General features: G+C 40.6%; 1 protein-coding gene across 12 annotated transcripts in view; it reads right to left on the bottom strand.

The window, feature by feature from the left end:
• Positions 1 to 2206: 2206 nt before the first annotated feature.
• Positions 2207 to 20494, bottom strand: part of Tcf12 (transcription factor 12) — a 267507-nt gene continuing 249219 nt past the window's right edge. For 9 of the 12 annotated variants that reach the window (XM_021645466.2, XM_021645465.2, XM_021645468.2 and 6 more), the window contains 5 exons: positions 17898 to 18009; positions 17155 to 17317; positions 14654 to 14886; positions 8034 to 8187; positions 2207 to 5819 (listed from right to left, as the gene is read on the bottom strand). In XM_021645466.2, the coding sequence (XP_021501141.1) occupies positions 8045 to 8187; positions 14654 to 14886; positions 17155 to 17317; positions 17898 to 18009 (651 nt within the window). In that variant the 3' untranslated portion in view covers positions 2207 to 5819; positions 8034 to 8044. The remainder of the gene's footprint in view (positions 5820 to 8033; positions 8188 to 14653; positions 14887 to 17154; positions 17318 to 17897; positions 18010 to 20494) is intronic. The other 3 variants (XM_060384798.1, XM_060384799.1, XM_060384803.1) reach the window with 1 other exon arrangement.

Below are 20494 nucleotides of genomic sequence, written 5' to 3'. Positions count from 1 at the left end.
CACATTCTGTTTTCATTACTATGGTTTTGTGGTACATTTTGGATTATTTGTGATGGCTCCACATGTTTTTTGTTGTTGTTGTTTAAGACCATCTTTTGCGGTTCCATAAAACTTTTAAAAATTACATCATAAAGTACAGGAAAAAAACCTGTTTAAAAACACAGTATTACACCTTAAAGTTTTAATATTGGTGTTTGTGCGTGCATTTACCACGGTGCATATGTGCAAGTCAGAGGACAACTTGCACGAGCTAATTTTTTTTTTCCTACCACATGGGTCCTGGGGCCTGAACTCAGGTTCTCAGCTGTGGCAGCAAGTACCTTACCCCCACTAAGCTACCTCATCCGCCCGAAGGCTGCTTTGGTTATTTGGAGTCTTTCATGGTTCAATTCAACTTTTAAAATTTTTTCTATTTCTGGAAAATATCTTTGAAATTTTAACGGTAATTGCATTGATCCTATAGTTGAGTAGTAGGAATGTATTAACTAATAATATTAATTTTTTTTTCCTTCTCAAAAAGACAAACATACAGCATTTTCTTGTGCCTCTTTGGTGTCTTTCCTCAGTGTTTTAGTTTTCAGTTTACGGGCCTACAGCCAGGATTTTGTAACAGTCCTGCTGTGTGGAGAGCTGTTTATTTGATAAATATTAGTAGGTGTAAACATGGATGCTTTTCTGTATGTTCATTTATGATCTGCAACTTTGAGACAGGGTCCCATCGACCCTCGACTGGCTTCCAACTCATTGCTGAAGACGACGTTGAACTTTTGATCTTCCTGCCTCTACCTCCTGAGGCATGCACCACTGCAACCACTTCATCCGCTGCTGCTGCTGAGGACTAGGCCCTTAGGAATACACTCTAGAGTGGATCTTGCTGTCACCATGTCCTAGACGTCAGCAGAACTTTAGGACTGAAGACACACACAGGGCAACACCCAAGTGAGGAAATGATGTGGCCTGTCCACTCTCCATCCAGAAGAGAGAGGATCAAGTCCTGTGAAGGACGCCAGAACACCAAGCCTAGCACCCACAGGGGTTGTACCTAGATTTACTCAGCAAAGCCCACGGAAGTACATGTTACTCTTTTCGATGTGCAGGTCCACTGGCTATGCGGTGCTAGGGGGAAAGCACTGCATACTTTGGAGCACCACCAGGCTGCTGCGGTCCACCCATCCCAGTGACCACAGAAGACCCTTGGTTTTGTTTTGTTAGTTGTATAGGAGCTGTTGGAAGCCATGGTAGTTTTAGCTTTGAGGCCTCCATTCAAGGTTAGCTTTTTGGGAACCTGCTGTTAGCTTTGTCACCTGTGTTGTGGCGGCTGCCATGTTCTGAGGCCTCAGCACCCACCCAGTTTTGCGATAGGCACATCTCTCTGCTGCTGACCCCTGCAGGGTTGTGCATCCCTCTCAAAGAGCAGAGTGACAGCTCCTGGTTTTCTACTCTTCATTGCTCACTCTGCTCAGGTATCAGGTCATCCCTGCCCACTTAGTCCTCCAATAAGTCCTCTGCTACTTGTAACTTGTTCCTGGCAAATGCTTCCTGGGAACTCAGACTGACAGCACTACGGTACTGGCTAAAGCCTACAGGTTCACTCTACTCAATGATTTGCTTTTGAAAAGAACATTTATTTACTTTTATTTTACGTACATTGGTGTTTTGACTATATGTACGTGTCTGAGGGTGTTGGATCCCCTACAACTGGAGTTAGTCAGGGGTGAGCTGTCATGTGGGTGCTGGGAATTGAACTAGGATCCTCTGGAAGAACAGCCAGTGCTCCCAACTGCTGAGCCATCTCTCCAGCCCTAAAAGATTTGTTTAAAAACAAAACAAAACAACAACAAACCTTCAGCCAGTGTGGTGGCGCGCACTTTTAATCCCAACACTCCAAAGGCACAGGCAGGCAGATCTCTTGAGTTTGAGAACAGCCTGGTCTACAAGGCAAGTTCCAGAACAGCCAGGGTTACACAGAGAAACCCTGTTTTGAAAAATCCAAAACAAATAAATCAATCTTCATAAGACAGTGGCAACTGGAAAGCAGTGCCACCTTTCAGGAGGACTGCAGAGAGTGTGGGCTCCTACAGACACGGGCTGCCAGTGCCACCTTTCAGGAGGACTGCAGAGTGTGGGCTCCCACAGACACGGGCTGCCAGTTTCTGGGGTTACAAGTCACTCCCACAGCATGGCTGAAGAGGAATCACCCATGAACTAGTTAAAATACTATTTATTTTAAAAATATTCATAATTTATTGAGTACTTACTATGTGATAGGAACCATGGTAAGAGCTTTCCATACATTGTTTCATTCAATACTTACATAATTCTTGTACAGATCTCCATTTTCCAGATAAGAAAATGGAGTTAATTAGATGTTGAGCTTGGATTTGAATCAACTGACTGATGCCAAAACTAACTCTTTAGCTAAACACACATGCACGCATACACTCACTCTCTCTCTCCTCTCTCTCACCCACCCCTTACGTGATGTCTATTGAAAATAACTGAGTTTCTAAGGAAGAAAAATAAATCATGAGTGGGAAATACACAGAGAAAAACGAAACCATTCAGCTGAATCCCTTAAACACTGTACAGAGGACTGAAGGCAGGCAGGGTTTCTGTAGGAGAAGTTTTAAGTCTTGACCTGCTCGAAGTGCATCTGGACACAGGATTTTCCTGGGCTCGTTCTTACAAACCTGTTGATGAGGTAAAGTGACTAACTCCCCGGATCTAACTCACTTCTAACATCAGATATTTACTTCCGACATGGAGCTTGAAGCTAATCATTTTGTATAAAATCAAACCATTTAATTTAATATTTCTCAAACAACATAAGAAGCAAAACAATCTGCTGGGCCTCACATGAACATCACATCTCAAAATCTCAAAAGAAGTGATCTGCCAGTATCCCGAGAGGACTCAGCCTGGCCTCCTCATGCAAAGGACCTCCAGATGGTCCCTATCTCAGGCTTCCCATGAAGTTCTCATAGAAGCCAATGCATGCATGTATGCCATGCATGGATGTGGTGTTAAAAATGGATGAAAGGACTTTCACTGATATTGCCATCTCTCTATTAAGGCAGGTTTGCTTGCTTACATTTTTGTGTTGTAGGTGAGAGAAGAGATGGGTGAAAAAATGCGAAGGGGCTTTGAGGGCTGTTAACTTCAAAACCCTCATTCGAGCCCTTTGCCACCGTCTTCATTCTTCTCTAGATCTGCAAGAAGAGACTTTCCTTACTATGGACTTCTGTTTGTTTGACCTCCAGGACAAGCTTAGGAGGCCAGTATCAATAGAAAGGGCAAGAGGAGCACTGTGTAGGCAGGGGTGTGTCATCCTAGCTCTCCTAGCCCCAGCTGTCCTTCAGGGTCACCCCTGAAGCACAGTTAGTGCACACAGGAAAAGCAGTTCCAGCCTTTCTGGGAGACAGGAGATAGAGAAAAGAAAACAAAATACATTATTCTGTGGGAAACGGGTGTAAAAAACTCACTAGTTTACTATGTTAAAAAAAAAAGGATGGCACATTTATTGCTACATAAATGTTATATACATACTGTGTTTTCTGTTACAGTGACAGAAAAAATTTTGAACTTCTTGCTGCTGGTTGAAAAGGTTTATCAATAATACCTTGAATTTGACACAGGATACAAATCTGCAATAAACCAACAATGGAAACTGGAGAACAAGATGAAAAGCAGCTCATCTCCAACAATTCGCTCTCACAATACTCCATAGGAACTACAAGGTATACTAGAACCTACTATGCTCTTAAAATGCTATTGTAAATTTCTGATATTAATGAACAGGTTATGGTAAATAACCCTACATTTTCTTTAACTACCTAATATAATAAAATAAAGTAAGAAACTTTTTACTGAAAACTTTTGATTTCAAAAATCTAGAAAGAGTAATATTTAGAATTCAAGAAATTTTCTTACAAGATTATTGTATAAAAGACTAGCTACAGTGAAAAATAAGCCAAATGTTTTTTCTTTCTATTTTATGAAGGAAAGCTTCTGGGCATACTGCAAAGTCTAATATAGCGAAAAAGACAACAAGCTCTGAAGAAAAAAGGCCAGGCAGTGGCTTATGTTCACTCACACATCATAAGCAACAACTTCTGTTTTAGCTGATTAACACTGAAATGAAGAACAAGGCCACAGAGAAAGTCTGATGTAACAAGAACATACGCAAATTAAAGTATGCAAATTAAGTCCACTAAGTTCACCAAAGACTGACTTGTTAGAAAAAGTCCTGATGGAGAATCTGAAGTGCCGTCTTAAAGGTTTTTGTTCTTTCAAATTCTCCGGAGTCTGTAAGTGACAGAACAACTTGGGATTTTTCTTCTGTGTGCAGATTGCCACTGACACTGGCTCTAAGGAGTTACTTAGCCAAGACCATCGTGTTCAGCATGTTTTTCTCTCCCAGGGCTGCTGTGGTGGAAGACAGATTTCATGGAAGTTCAAAGTGATTACTGTGTCTTAAAAACAACTGTGAGGGATTAGAGACAGAGGGTGCAGTAATGCATAATGCTAAGATGGACTGACAAGCACAGCTCAGGGTTAATCTGGCTCTTCTTGGGGTGGGAGCAGGTGGTTTGCAGGTGATTAAATCACCCTTCTGCCCTACCCCCACTCGCCAGCCACCCAAAGGACAGAGAAGTAAAGGCTGGGGGTAAGGAAACGTGACCATTGCTCTTGAATTCCATAGGTAATTAGCCGAGTGGTAGAGTGCATTCACCACACTGCCTGTCCTGGTGATAACTGGGTTTTGTTACGCTCACCACGATCATGGCCTGAAAAGTCAACTTTGTATTGTACTGAATGCATTTTGTGCTCACTTAATAGCTAACACTTCACAAGTACTATATCATGTAGTACTTACTGCTCGGAAAACAAAGCAATTTCTAAAAGGTAGACTCTCCCTTGTAAGTTACACTTCTTGCTATTATAGCTTTACTATGAAACCTAGAAGCCTGAAAAGTCTTAAGTGATTATTAGAAATAAAGCAATGTTTATTTGGGGACAAATCCAGAGGACAAAATTTCCCCTTTCAAAATCTTAGCTAGGCTATGGTCACAGATGGTGTCTGCTTATCACTGCAGGGACATGAACAAAGCACACAGGGCTGCAAGGAGGGTTCTGGACTGTGACCATAAACTATGCAGACTCAGATCAAATATAACAACCACAAAGAGAAAATAAAAATGAGTGAAAAAACAAGAGAGAAATGCTATACCAAGTAATATTTTCCTATTTCATGGAAAACACTATTCATATGGCGAAGGTCGGAGAGGGCAACAAAGGACTCCCTTCCTTTTTAAGACACTAACAGGTATGCCGGGAATGCTAAGGGCCAATGGTTGCCACTGCTTTGTGAACAGCTTTAACAATGCTGGCATCAGCTGAATGTAGATCAGCTCCCCACATGAACTTTTTCCCTTTATATGTAGACCTCACAGTTCCATTACAATAAATAAAATTTGTAGTTACAATGCATTTGTCAATTCAGTTTAGGCACAAGGCAACTTCCACGCTGAGTGGAGAGATGAGACAGTCTCTGATTGTGCAGAAGCGATACATTGCTTACAGCAGAATGATACGCTGCAAACACCTCATGGGCCGACGTTCTCTGATGAGCTTCCTATCCTCACTTCTGATGGAAGTGCTGACCAGTTGCTTTGATCATAGGATTACATATGAGTTTCTTGCTTCAAGTGTTTCGCTTTTTCTTCTTCCTGTCAGGTTTGTGTCTCCAGATAATCTGAGTTGTCCAAGTCTTTATGAGGAGAGGTCACCTTCTATCTAGCCTACTGATGGCTCTGGAACTGTGGCAAGGAGAGAAGAGGATAGTTAGTACACAATTATTAAAAATAATACTACTCTCGCATTCGGTTTGTGAGTATTTTATGGAGTATTTTTGCATCAATGTTCATAATCTGGAGGTTTCTCAGAAAACTGGGAATAGATCTACCTCAAGTCTCAATTATACCACTCCTGGGCATATACCCAAAAAATGCTCCATCACAACACAAGGACACTTGCTCAACTATGTCCACAGCAGCTTTATTCATAATAGCCAGAAACTGGAAACAAACTAGATGTCCCTCAACCAAAGAATGGATAAAGAAAATGTGGCACATTTACATAATGGAATACTACTCAGCTATTAAAAACAAGGACATCATGCAATTTGCAAGCAAATGAATGGATCTAGAAAAGATCATCCTGAGCCTACCATAACTGTCTTCTGACGGGCTTCATCCAGCAGCTGATGGAAACACATGGGACCTTGTGATTAAGAATTTATACATCAGCGTAGCCAGGCAATTATGCAAACTTTCATGTTGGGAGCAGGTAAGTTGGCAATATCTGACCTCAGATTCTACCTACAGACTGCTCAGCAGTGAGATCATGTTCTTTCTCATTGCTGGGCTCCAGCCCTCCATGTTAGGTTGATTCAGGTTGTCAAGTCTGCACAGTAAGCACTTATAACCACTGAGCCATCTCACAGACCCCCCTCAGTGAGACTCTTTCCACATTACAGAGAACGATAAGGCTAGAAATCCCAAAGCAGCAGGAAGCACAACAGGAAAAGATCAGGAAGCAAACCAAGATGAGAACAACAGATAGGGGAAAAAAAAGACAGACCAGTGGAGTATTCCCCCCCCCCCCCCAGTCTAAGGGAAACCCCAAACTTGAGCTTTTTATTAAGCTGCTTCTCATCACTGCTCTTTGAGACCTATCAACTTAAAAGTCAGCTCTGTACTGAGAAGCTGGCATGTTAACTAAAGACATCAGCATTTACTACGCAACAGACCAGCACCTTCCTACAACATTCTGTTCTCCACAGAACACAAGGCAATAGTTTGCCTTTTAGGCTGTGTGAATTAACAAGCTCTTGCTTGAGGACTCTGTGACATGAAAACCTCTATGATGACTGGAGATATTTGTGGGGAATGCTTTAGAGTTCCTCCAGGGTGCTGATGTTACAGTGATAACTGACTGACAGTGTTGACCTTTCTTGCTTTTTTTCTCCATCTACATTTTCAACTGCAATCTAATCTGATCCTAGTAGTAGTGGGGTAAACCAAATCTGACATTGAAAGAGCAGTGTACTTACTAACTACTCCATCAAATCCAGACTTTCATCTCAAAATGAGAGTCACCAAGCTAACCATAGGAAACTACATTTGATATTGTTCCTACTTCCATTCATCTGCCTCTACTATTTTAAAATCTGTTGAAAAACTTAAGAAAATAACCATACAACCCTCAAGGGAGGTTATAAAATGAAGTTTTGACTGGGAGTGGTGCCACATGCCCTCAATCCAGACTTAGGAAGTAGAGGCATTCAGATTGCTGTGAATTCAGGGGCAGCCTGGTCTACAAAGTGATTTCTAGGCCAGTAAGGGTTATATACTATGGCTCTGTCTCAAAAAAACCAAAAGCCCATACCAAAATTCCCCAAAATGAAGTTACCAGTTCTATTCTTAATCCATGCTGCTAGCTAAAATGCTACTGTAAAAATATTTTATTACAGTTCACACTGTTCAGCTTCTAAAATATTAACTTTGCAACTGAGCCTGTTAATAAGTAAAGGAGTCACTGTGACATCCTCTTGTTGGAGAATGAGCAAATATGCTGACTCAGGCCAGAAAACCTGGCACTTCTTTATGAGCCAAAAGCTATTGCAATTTTTTTAGTAGTAATCTGGTCTAAATAGCACTGGCTTTGATGAGACAACAAGAAGGCACAAAGATCACTGTATTCCAAATTATATGATCTTTACCCAATTATTTATGACCTTCACAATCACCAAAGAGAGACTTTGGTTTTTCAAGACAGGATTTCTCTCTGTCCTGGCTGTCCTGGACTCGCTCTGTAGCCAGGCTGGCCTCCAACTCACAGAGATCTACCTGCCTCTACCTTCCAAGTGCTGGGATTAAGGGTATGCACCACCACTGCCCAGCTGCCCCACAGTTCTAACCACTGTAAAATGAAGTGATATCTTTGTACTTCCTTTCCAGACCCATACACACCTGGCTGACGTTCACAGATGACCCATAGGGTTGGTAGTCTCACTAAGCCCAGGATGGGTTCCTGGCAGTGTGGTTGGCGGCTCTGCTGACGCAGCAGAGACCTTTTCTTCTTCTCTTCTCTTAAGGCAGGCTGCTTTGGGGTTGAGGTTTCTCTCTACAGCAGAAGGAGAGAATTGGTATCATTATGTAAAAAGGCAGAACAAGACACTGGGACAGGGGGTTGGGCAAGGGGCAGTGAGATTAGATCTCTAGGCCTGACTGGTTTCTTACCCAGGGTAGTATTAACTGTTGGGTCGTAAACTGAACAAACTGCTGTTGTTCTTTCTGTGAGGATGAGCAATCTCTGTAATTTCATTTTTATATTAAATCTAATTTTCAGAGGAAGCCATGATAGATAGGCTTACACTAAAACTTTAGTATTAAATGAGATGCCAGAATTCTTTGTATTTTCTTTATTTTTTGATTATTATTTAGTCTTCTAGGCTTTAATTTGTTTGAAATCAACACGTTAATTTTTAAACAAATCTTGGCAAGTACCATTATTTGTCAATCAGGTTCTCCTTACAGGCCTGCTATGATACAGTACACTGAATTGATATAAAGGCTTATGATACCCTCTTTGTATCTGAAAGACATCTGTGCTGCACCTTGTATTTACCAGCTCAGAAAACCATCTATATTCATGTAGGAAACACATGAATGTAAGGGAGACAGATGACAATAGCATTCCTTCCTTTTCTACTCTGACGTATACAGAGAACAAGAGGACAGAATTCTTTCTGTGGTTGTGGTACAAGAAGGGCACTAAAACTTCATAGAGAACACAACCAAGATGATGAGAGGTGATGATGTGTGATGCATATGTCTCTGAGAAGTGAAAAGAACATAAGAAGTGGAAAGGTGGGGCTAGACAGATAACTCAGCAGAAAAAAACACTGGTTGGTCTTCTGGAGGCCCTGAGTTCAAACCTCAGCACTGGCATGATAGATCAAAACTGATATAACTGTAGACTCATGTGATCTAATGCTCTCTTCTGGTGTACGGATGTATATGCAGCTAAAACACCTATATACATAAAATAAAGTAATATAAGTAAAATAAATAAATGAAATGGAAAGGTAAGCACAGGTATCTTGCTTATAACAGTTTCTTATATAATTTTTGTTTCTAAGGATATGCTATAGGGGTTCAAGTGCCATACACATCAATTTATAAATTGATTCAAAATGCCTTAATGGATATAAAGGGATCATTTAAAACTAACCTGTAATGATTATAATATTCACTGAAATTGCAAAAAAAAATTTTTCCAGACAGGGTCTCACTATGTAGCCCTGGCTGTCTTGGAACGCACTATGTAGACAAGGCTGGCCTCAAATTCAAATCTGTCTGCCTCTGCCTCCAAGTGTGGGGATTAAAGGTGTGTACCACTACGCCTAGCAAAAATTGCAATTTTTACATGTTATATTTTCTAGAAATGAGTGGTTAATTCAATGCTCATAGCACAGCTCTCTTTGTTAATGTTTCCCCTTCTCAGGAGGATCAGTGTATTTGAATATGTATATTTTAATACCTCCCTGAACTCATCTGAGTTATAAAAACAAAAGAGCTTTAAGTATCAACTCTATGAACTGTGACTGATACATGATATAGTATCAGTTTACATTCTGCTTCTCTAAAACCCAGCATTTAGGAAAATGCATAAAATGTACATATTTATGAGGAGAATTAATGAAAGAAAGAATAGAGGGGCATTATTCTTCACTTATTAAACATTGCTAGTAAGAACAAATGTGTCATTAGATTAACAGCATCAACATGGGCTGGGAAGATGGCGAGGTGCTTACAAGCAAACACTGTTCTTGCAGAGGATCTAAGTTCTGTGGGAGGCTTATGACCGCCAGTAGCTCCAGGTTGTGGGGATGCAATGTCTGTGGCCTCCTTTGGTACTGGCATGCACACGCACCCACCCATACACATAATTAAAAAGAAAAGAAAAGAAATCTTTAATAAACAACAACGGCTTTCTTTTCTTTTCCCTTTTTGTGGTGCTGGGATGATCTCAGGGTCTTACGCATGCCCAGTCTGTACTCTACCATTCAGAAGCACACATGATCCAAGAGCTGCTGCCTCAACAGGAAACTGTCTGCCTAAGAAGAGGCAGAGACACTGACTTGTCTTTTGTTAGGTACCATGGAGTTGTTGAGACAATGGTCTCATGACCAGAGACTGAAGGTAAATCAGTATTTCAACTCAAAGACGACAAAGTGACACCTGAAGGTTTTCAAAGGGAACAGGCTCATATTTCTCCTATAGTAGACCAGTGCTCTGCACTATGACTCTTTTCATAAGAAGATCTAGGAGGCATAATCAGAATTGCTGAGAAGAACCTGAGCCTCCAGCTTGACATGTTAGCAAGATCTTTTAGATTCTGAGAATCAGACAAAGAATAGTTAGGACTAGAAGAAACAGACTATTACAGCAAACTACTTAAGGTACCTACAGCTTTGATAACGACCACCACCACCACCACCACCACCACCTTTGTTGTTCAAACCAAAAGGCCTGTGTTGCTCTTTTATATCCTTAGTGTAATGAGCAGCCTATGGCAAATGTGTTACATAGTCAGGAAGATCTGATACAAATGTATGTGGAACCAGATGTTACTGCAAATCCCACATTTCCACCAAGAATTTTATCTACTGATTCCTGGTTTGTATGAGAACCAGGAGAACTTAGCTGCATTATAACATCACCTTTTCAAAATGTATAGGATAGAATTTTTGGCTAACTCAGCAGTCACTTATTTGTATTACTATGGCAAGGCAAATATTTATACTATTATGACCCCATGGAGATACATGCTGAGGTAAGGATTGTTGTGACTGTTTCCTATATAGCTGTTCTTAGTTAATAGCTGGCTTCTTTTTTCCCTCCATTAAAAAAACTTAAATCCCAACCCTACTCAGTGTTGTAACACACCTACAAAAATGCCCACCAGTTTGTTTTCTTAAGTCCTCACACAGCACACATTTATTAGTTTCACTTTCTTTCCCTGGGAACCTTCAGCCATAGGTGAGCACCCAAAAGGCCAGTAGCTCCTTATGGAGGTTTGCTCACTGTCTGTGTAAAAGCTGTTTCCTGGGTCCCACAGCTTTCTCTTTCCTATGTACACTTATTCCAAGTCTGTGATTCAAATGCTTGCTGAGGTGTACATGGGAAGCAAGCTTGTGAAGGCATTCCTCTAGTGTCTCTCATAATTTAGAAATGTCCCAAACTGCAAACACTGGAATCTTGTTTCTTTATCTCTAAATGATTTAAACTTTGTCTCTGGAAGCGTTAGGATAATCTTCTAAACTCCAGTGTGCTGAAATCTCATGACATACTTTATCTTTAGGTCTTGACACTATTTATTTCTTGTCTATGTGCACACAGGTGTGTGCATGTGTCCCACAGCGGGCATATGGAGGTCAGAGAACAACTTAGGAGAGTTGGTTTTCTCCTGCAACCATGGAGGTATCCTTCAGGGATCAAACTCAGATTTTCAGGCTTGGTAGCGCGTACTTTTAACAGCTAAGCTATTCTGCTGGCCCTACCCTTATTTACCATACATGCTGAGAAGAACCTGTCTTTTTAGGACGTTAAATCCTAATCTGAGACATATGCCATGTGAGTTGGAAATAAGAATGTCAGTGACCCCTACTGTATCTACTTTCCACCCTTTGCCTATTTTTGCTGTCTTATATCCTATCCTTCTGCATTAATGCCATTTTAATTTATTTCAGTGGCTAACAGAAAGAGTAGAGTATTTCAACACACATACTCCATCTACCATGTTTGATCTTCTCCTTGCAAATCAATATCCTGGGGGTAGGGTCTGGAGACATGTTTGAAAAAAGACCTCAGATGATTCTGTTACCAGCCAGATCTAAGAACCACCATCATCATCCATCTTCCTCCACTCTTGTTCAAACCAGTGAGCTGAATGAGCTGATGTGTGAATGAGTTTGGGAAGAAGTGTTTGATCACCAACTGAATCTGTGTAAGTTGAGAGGGCAAACTTGAGACCCACAATGAAATATGCTGGGAACAAAAATGTCTAGGCTATTGTCAACTATCATTGTGACAATAGAAACACTTAAATGGTAATGGCAGAGATCAGATAGGGTTTGGTATAATCAATATAAAGCACAAAAAGTGATCTGGGAAAACCTCAGAATCATTGCTAGCCCTAGGTCTGTCTGCCTTAGAAAACTCCAGGTTGGGGCTGGTCAGATACTAAGCCAGATAAACAAAATATGTCTTTACAGAAACTGCTTGTATACTGAGCCTTCTTAAATGAACACATTATCAAATGTCCCAACTGCTGGAGATACAGTCTAGGGAAAGACAACTACACCAAGCTTAGAAGACACTGCCAAGGACCAGGCATAGGCACAGAGAGCTGATGAGAAATTGAGCAGAGGGTGTCTGAATGTTTTTCAAGGAGTCTTGAAAAGCAGTCAAAAGGGCTAGAGAGATGGCTCAGAAGGTAAGAGCACTGAAGAGCACTGGCTGTTCTTCCAAAGGTTCTGAGTTCAATTCCCAGCAACCACATGGTAGCTGAAAACCATCTATAATGAGACCTGGTGCCCTCTTCTGGCCTGTAGTAGAACATGCAGGCAGAATACTATTTAAATAAATAAATCTTTTTTAAAAAGGTGTAAGATAAAGGCTCTGGGTTTCAGACTTACAGTCTGAATATAGAAGAAAGACCTTCCTGGGGTTAAAGCAATCCTCAAGGCAGTTGCATGGCAACTGTACCTAAAGTTCATTCATCTCTATAGTCAGGAAAGAACTCCTTAGCTCAGAGCACGTTGCTCGTTGCTCGTTGCTCGTAACAGTATAGTTATGAGGTAGTTTAGTAGGCAGCTGGACAAGCATGGATGTTCTTTCAGACTTAGTTTTTCTGTTCTAAGTGCCTGGGAGGGCTGCTGCTAAGTCAAATGTTACAAATGAACAAGGTCCACCTGCGAAAGGCAGCATTTGCTTCTACTTACTTCAAATAATTAAACATTCCTTATTTTCATGGCTGACATCTGAGGCTAGGTATCTCCATTCTCAAAAGTTTTAAAAACACAACTCTGTCATCTAGCTTTCATAAATGGTCGACACGAAAAGGGGCTATATACCAGAATAAATTCTGGCACCTTTGCCGATCACTCAGATTTCCATACAGAGAAGGCAGCTTTTATAGCAAATCGCTGGTGAAATCAGAGTAGAATGTATAATGAGCTGAACAGAGAAGGAAGAATGAACCCAGGACTTCCCCATACTAGTGCCCTGTTGTCTCCAGAGTGGGGCCAAGTGTTCATTTAGACACAGTTCAAGAAACAGGAGGGGGCTACATGAATGAATATGGGAATGGTTGGTGAGGGAAGGACTCTATTCCTGTTACTGTCAGGTGAACAACAATCAGCCTCTGTATGTCTCGGAGACTATAGTCCGTGAAGGTCTGTTTCATGAACATCTGTCCTCTATGTACACCTGTCCTCTATGTACACTTCTAGGATTGTGAACAATATGAGTAGTACAAATTTGGTTTTAGGAACATGCTAACTATGTACCATTCCTATAATTTCAAACATATTAAAGGGACATAAAGATGAAGAATTTCCAGCTACCATCAGTTTTTCTGAAGATTTGTTCCAGTGATTCCGAGTAGTCATCTTTACTGATGCTGAGGGACCATGGTTGTAGCTTTCAGGCTTTTGCAAACCCTACTCTGTTTTGAACACAACATAAACATTTAGATAATCTAACATAAGTAGGAGAGTTGTCCACAAGCAGAGAGATTAGTATAGGGTTTGGGGCCCAGAGCTACATTTATTAATTCCTTGCAAAAAGGTTTCAGATGAAACATTTGTAACTGACAGAATATATGGGTAATTGCTGAAACAGGAGCTAAATGGTGGAACCTCAAAAATAGACTTTCTAGTATTTGATAACTAACAAGCACAGAAGAGGTGCAAATGCCCACTAAACAAGTGAAGTTTTAGAGCTTTTTTAGTACCCCATCAGAATTTGTGAAGGAAACAGGATAGTTGTCTCAGTCCTTTTAAACCACACACATGTGACAGATACATGGGCATGTCAAAGAAAGAACTTTATAGAATTTCTACTAGATACCAATAAAGCAGACCTGAGACCTACTGACATGGGTGTAAAGGACATCAGATGTGGTAAAGACAGGGAGGAGCCATGCTTGATCATCCTATTTACCAGCAGCATTTGCAGAAGCACCAGGGTAAACCACGTGGGGAAGCCTAGTGCCGAGAAAGAGGGAACACAGCATGGTGCAGAGAGGAGGGCAAGTCTAGGCAAGTAAATTCAACAGTGAGGACAGATGCTGAGTCCACAGGAGCAAGTGGGCTCCAAGCTGAATAGCAGGCTGATGCTATCTGCTCCCTGCCCCATTTCATAAAATTGGGATCTAAAGGATTGTGGGAAGATCTCAGTTTGTAGATCCTACAGGGAGAGCTGGATCTTGGTGGCACGAACAGAAGTATTCAGAGAGCTTTCACAGATGACATACCTACGCAAAGCAATTAAGACATGTTTGTCTCTCTGGACCAACTTACCTCTGACTTGCTGTTCTAGGCTAAGGATGACTGCCACGGCCTGATGAAGAATGAGGAGTTTTGTCTGAGGTTTTTCACTCTTCAAATGAAGCTGACACATTCGACCCAGCTCTTTGAATGCCTCATTAATATCCCGCACACGCAGGCGTTCTCTGGCATTGTTGGCCATCCGCCTTTCCTTCTCCCTTTCGATTTTCTGCTCTGGATTCAGATCCTCATCTTCATTGGTACTGCTGGAAAACAATAGCAATAGTGTCTATGAGCTTCCCTACAGATATGCTGACTGTGCCAAAGCATAAACTATAAAGGTAGAAATGAAAATTCTAACCCCCACTAGAAAGGAGCAACAGCTGTACTTATATGTGACTGGATATTCCTTTCCTTTCTTCAACATACCTGAATAGTCGTTTAATTTTAATACATTTTCATTGCACATTTTGGGAAAGAGGACTCTCCATGAGAGCAAATTATTTATAAACAAGGACCATAACTAAATTCTACCACTTTGTTACAGAGACTGGATCCACAGATCAGCAGCCTTAGTGTTACCAACCTCAGTTCAACACAGAGTTTCAAGTTCTACCCACAATCTCTAGATCCAGACGCTACATCTTAGTAGCCCCCACGGATTCAAAGGCACTGAGTGCTGTTGGTGCTGTCCCAGAGCAGGAGCATATCATGCCTGCTTAGAAACACTCTGGCAGTCACATGGTGCGGTGCACAAGGGACAGAAGACAAGACACAGAAGGTCTCAAACATAGCTAACTGTAATCCTGAAAAAACAAAACAAAAAAACCTAGGAGACTTAGAATTTTTTTTTTTTTGAAGGACAAACTGGCTTATATATTATCTCTGGCTATTTGGTGCCACAACAGTAGAACTGAGTAGTTGTTGACAGAGACAATTTGGTCGATAAAACTGTAAGTATCTCTGTTCTAGCCATTTTCAGTGGAAAAGTCTATTGATTTCTAATGGACATGGAGAGAAGAAAGGATACAAAATTATCTCTTAAAATTTGTTTAAAATCATAAAAATATGAGTTAAGATGCCTAGAAGAAGCGGTCTCAGAATTCCTTGACTGAATTTTACTTTTATTTATATTCATCACATGAATAGGATGTATACTAAAACCACAGCGTTGCAAAAATTCATTTTTCTCAAGAGAAACATAGGCTTTGAAAGCTACGAGAATGACAAAGAGAAAGGAACTCTGTTAGGTGTGTAAATGGAAAAAAGTCATAGCTTCTTTTAGTTCTATCATTGCAGTCTCCTCTGCATTATTAATCTAATACACAAAAATGGGTGTTTTAAATATAAATACCTGTATGTGCTAGATATATTGTTGATAACTAACTCATAAGCCATAAAATAGGATGCACTGGAAATACATTAACTCAGGCTGGGTTTATATGATCATGTCTGTAATCCTAGCACTTGGAAGGTTGAGGCAGGGTGATCATGAGTTCAAGACCAGCCTAGGCTACAGTGTCTGAAAAAACAAAATAACGTCCATGTGTGCACACACACATAATCTTCTAATTTCATTTTCTTAAAAAAAAAAAAAAAGATGTATTTATTTATCTATACAGTATTCTGCCTGCACATATGCATACATGCCAGAAAAGGGCACCAGATCTCACTATAGATGGTTATGAGCCACCATGTGGTTGCTGGGAATTGAACTCAGGACCTTTGGAAGAACAGCCTGTGCTCTTAACCTCTAAGCCATCGTTGCAGCCCCTCAATTTTAATGTAAAGCTAAACTAAAAACAAACAAACAAACAAACAAAAAAACCTGAAGGAAGATACACGAATTATTTGAAACTACTGTATTAATGTGTCCAAATTCACGCTTGGAAGCAAGTCAAGTTCACTTTCTGGGAAGCTTTTCCTCAGAGTGTCACTCTATCTGGAACATTTTTATATTTTTCTCAAATTACTGCTGAAATCAGGGAATAGCAAAGCTCTATGAAGGGCCAAATGGTAAATATTTCCTGTTTCATGAGCCAAATGGTGTCTGTGGCAACTAGTCAAATCTGTCAATGTAAAGCAAACTCAGCCACAGATGACATGAAACCAAAGCATATGGTGGTTTGCCATAATAACACATAATAAGCAACAGGCAGGTGCTTGATGAACCACACTAGATTCTGCCATATACTCAGTTCTTTAGTAGATCAAATATTTATTGGCTGACACCAACAAATAGTTTAACCTGTCCTCTCATTGTCTTTTTATATAAACTATGAGCAACTGAGAAATGACAGAGTTCTTTTTCATACGAAGACACAAAGGGGTGTGAAACAGTGGAAAACACAACTTCAGTCAAATGTTCACATGCCTCCTCTTTAGAGATGTGAGGATGAAATGGATGAATTTAGATTAAAAAGAAAAATCATGGCCTGGCACCTCGACTGTAGCTGGCTATCACTAACGCATGTCCCAAGCCCGTTTTCCCTTTCAGGCAAACGTAAGGTCTAAGGACTGGATACGAATGCTACCTTGTTCTGCCTCTAGACGAGACCTTGATGTCTTTTTGGGAGGACTCATCATCTGATTTCATGTCATCTGATGAAGGAGGTTCATGAAGGTTTTCATCTTTTTCTTTGTTTTCAGTCTTGATTTCCGTTGGAACAACACTTCCAGACTGATTTTGCAAGCCACCTAACAAAGAGGCAAAAGAGACATAAACTATAAGACTAGATTCACACATTTCAATAAAGATGATTCAAAGCCTTCTCGAGTGCAAACACACAGGAGCATTCTGGAGGTAAGGGAAAGTACATTGTTTGGAGCCGGAAAGAACTTGTCGGAACCTAGCGGTCAAAAAGTTATCAGTCCTAATTTATTTATAAAATCTATTCCGTAACAAGGACTATAGTTTTTTTCTTTAAAAATTTTGTCTCTCCAGTTGTATCATAATCTCTGTAGCAAGAGCTACTGTAACTCGAAGTTCTCAATGAACTAAGAAATCTAGATCTCACTGACTGCAGGACTCACTCATGAGAAGCAGGAATCAAGAAAGAGAACGGACAGGAGCAGGAACACAGACCAGAGTCCTACACTGTGGTTTGCGACCAGCTCTGGCTGGGCTGGCTTAGCAAACAGGGTCAGTACCCATGGGGCAGTGACCCTCTGCACCAACTGTGCAGCACTGCTGTGTGAGGGCCTGACTCATAAATCTCAGTCCACATGGACAGTATGCCAAAGGATACTTACTGCTCAAAAATGACAAGGCAGTTACCTCTGTAATTTTCAGGTGTTTTATGGTTCAGTTCTGTGTTTGAGGCAACAGTACTAGACAGCACTGAATGATTGCCGTTGAGACTGACTGAATCTTCCCGGTGAGTTCCAATCTAAAGGGAAAATAACAACCAAACGAAGTCACAAAGCAGCCAGTTTTTATTTATTTATTTTTGTGGCAGGTCAGTTGGCAGGCTGACACTGAGCTCCTAATTCAAGTGACTTTCCTGCCCAGTCTTCTGAATGGCCAGGATTACAGGATTACACCACTTCACTTGGCTCTAAGTCTTGTACGGTATTTATACAGAATACAGAACTATTCATCTGTAGGTGTGAGTTTTTTGGACTTTTGGTGAATATTTCAAAATACTTGACAGTAGCAAAATATTTAAATACAAATGTTACTTAAAATATAAGTTTCAAAATTTATATTCCATAGAGAGTTGTTAAGAAAAGCCGAAAGGGCTGCCAGTAAACGGCACTTTGTAGCTACTAGACCAGAGAGCTTCCAATGAACGACTAGAGAGAAGGCACTCTATAAGGGACAGCCTCAGAGAGCCCACAGACCCGAAAACCTGCTCTGCATACCTGCTCCTGTGTCGGGCAAAACACCACACGGGGAAGGTACTAATGGTTCATCTAACTGGACCTCCCCACATACACAGCAGCTTATTTCTCCTCCCTCTCACCTGTAATGCAAGCCTAAAGCACAATAACACCAACCATTAGGTACTGGACTATTTTTAAGAGAAACATGTTACAAATAAAGCTTTCTATTAGAACAGTAGCAGACTTTTCACATAGAATAATAAGCTTTAAATTAAATAGTTTACCAGAGAACTACTGTTTTTCGATAGTTCTTTCAGCCTTAACAAGTTATTAAACATGCAATACCTCAAGTAATAAATATAGCTTTTATCTTTTATGACTGGATTTTACTCTAAAATGTATAAATATCCTCATGAGGGTTTATCTTTTGTTTAAATCCTGCGAGTTAAATAAAAGGACCCAAAGCAGAGTTTCAGGATACTGGGTCATTTGGCACTGGGTCTGATTAGAATATATCAAGTGCTCACCACACTTTTAAAGGAATACTTGTCTTTTATCCTTATTCATCTTTAATGTACTCCATTGCTACTTTCAAAGTTATCTGAGGATTAATCACTCACGAGAATTACTCTTTCACTGTTCCCTTTGAATATCCAAGACCGTACCACCCTCACACCTTAACTATGTAAATTTCATCATGCTTTAGAATTGTACCTTAAAGCAGGGAGGGACCTCAAACACGATGGCAGACTTTCAACTTCTTCCCACCTTTGAAAAATTTCAACTTTAGGTTCCTTGTCCCCATTAAAGACTCTAGAAAAACTTGAAGAATTTGGCCTAACAGTCAGTGAAGAAAGAAGACTGAAGGAGAAACTGCACTGTGTCGTGAGACTCTGTCATTAACGACATCCTGGTCAAGTGTGTCCTTAACACTCACTAGTGCCTTCTTCCTACTGCCTACTGAGTGGCCTCAGAGGAAACGAGGGCCACTGGAAATCCTATTCTAGGGGCTGGGGAGATGGATCAGGGTAGAAGTTCTTGCCGCACAAACCAGAGGACACAGGTATTCAGACCCCAGCACCCACGTAAAGGTTGGGTGGTGTGACAGTAGCGTGGAATCTCAGTGCAGGGAAGACAGAGGCAGAAGGTGCCCAGAGCACAATGGCTAGCTAGAGGAGCTGAGTCTCTGGGTTCAAGTGACAGACCCTGCCTCAACATGTAAGAGTGGGGAGCCACGGGAAGACACCAGAGGCTAACCTCTGGCCCACACACACACACACAATTCCATTTTACAAAAAGATAACAGGAGATACAATATACAATATGCTAATTTGAAGCATGGGCCTATTTTAAAGATGAAATAACAGGGGAACTTTGGCTTAGGAAATCTCTGTGAGATAAAGCAGAGGCTGAACTTTCTGTAAGTTTGTGCACTTAAAACTTCTCAGGACTTTGGTTAGAGATACTAATTCTGTTTTTAGCTAATATTCTGAATTACCACAAAAACAAAGGGAATGACTTTAAAAACTTCAAAATATGCAAATATTAACTGTGCACTACACAAGAGGAACCCAGGGTGAACAGTAGCCCTGATTTCTGTTCGGAGACAATGCCATCTGCTGAACTCCCATTTCATCTTACTTCAATAGCATCATTAAAACAAAACAAAACAAAACACTTTCTGTACCTTAAATAATAAAGAGTATTGTATTGGCCCTCTTCCTGACAAAAGGCTCTGCAGCAAAGAGTCATTACCATTTCCTTAAGGAAGATAAAGAAGGCTGTCTTACTTATTTTGGAATATAAATGTTAGCAAGTATTTTTGCCTCAATGGAACAGTCCAAAGTAATTTTCTTACAGGAACTCTCATTACTGGCCTCCAAAAAGTTTTTCAATTGGCATATGTAATAAATATATAAATCTTTTAAAAATGGTCTCAGACTAGCAGGAAGCTTGAAGTCTGGGGTTTCCCATGTTAATGCAGCCAGCAGAAACTTTTTCTTTGTAACTTGATTCCCCTTGCAAATGGCCCTCATATATTTTCTAAAG

This window comes from Meriones unguiculatus, chromosome 6, assembly GCF_030254825.1.
Source record: "Meriones unguiculatus strain TT.TT164.6M chromosome 6, Bangor_MerUng_6.1, whole genome shotgun sequence".
Taxonomy (NCBI): Eukaryota; Metazoa; Chordata; class Mammalia; order Rodentia; family Muridae; genus Meriones; species Meriones unguiculatus.
This window is presented reverse-complemented; position numbering and strand designations above follow the sequence as displayed.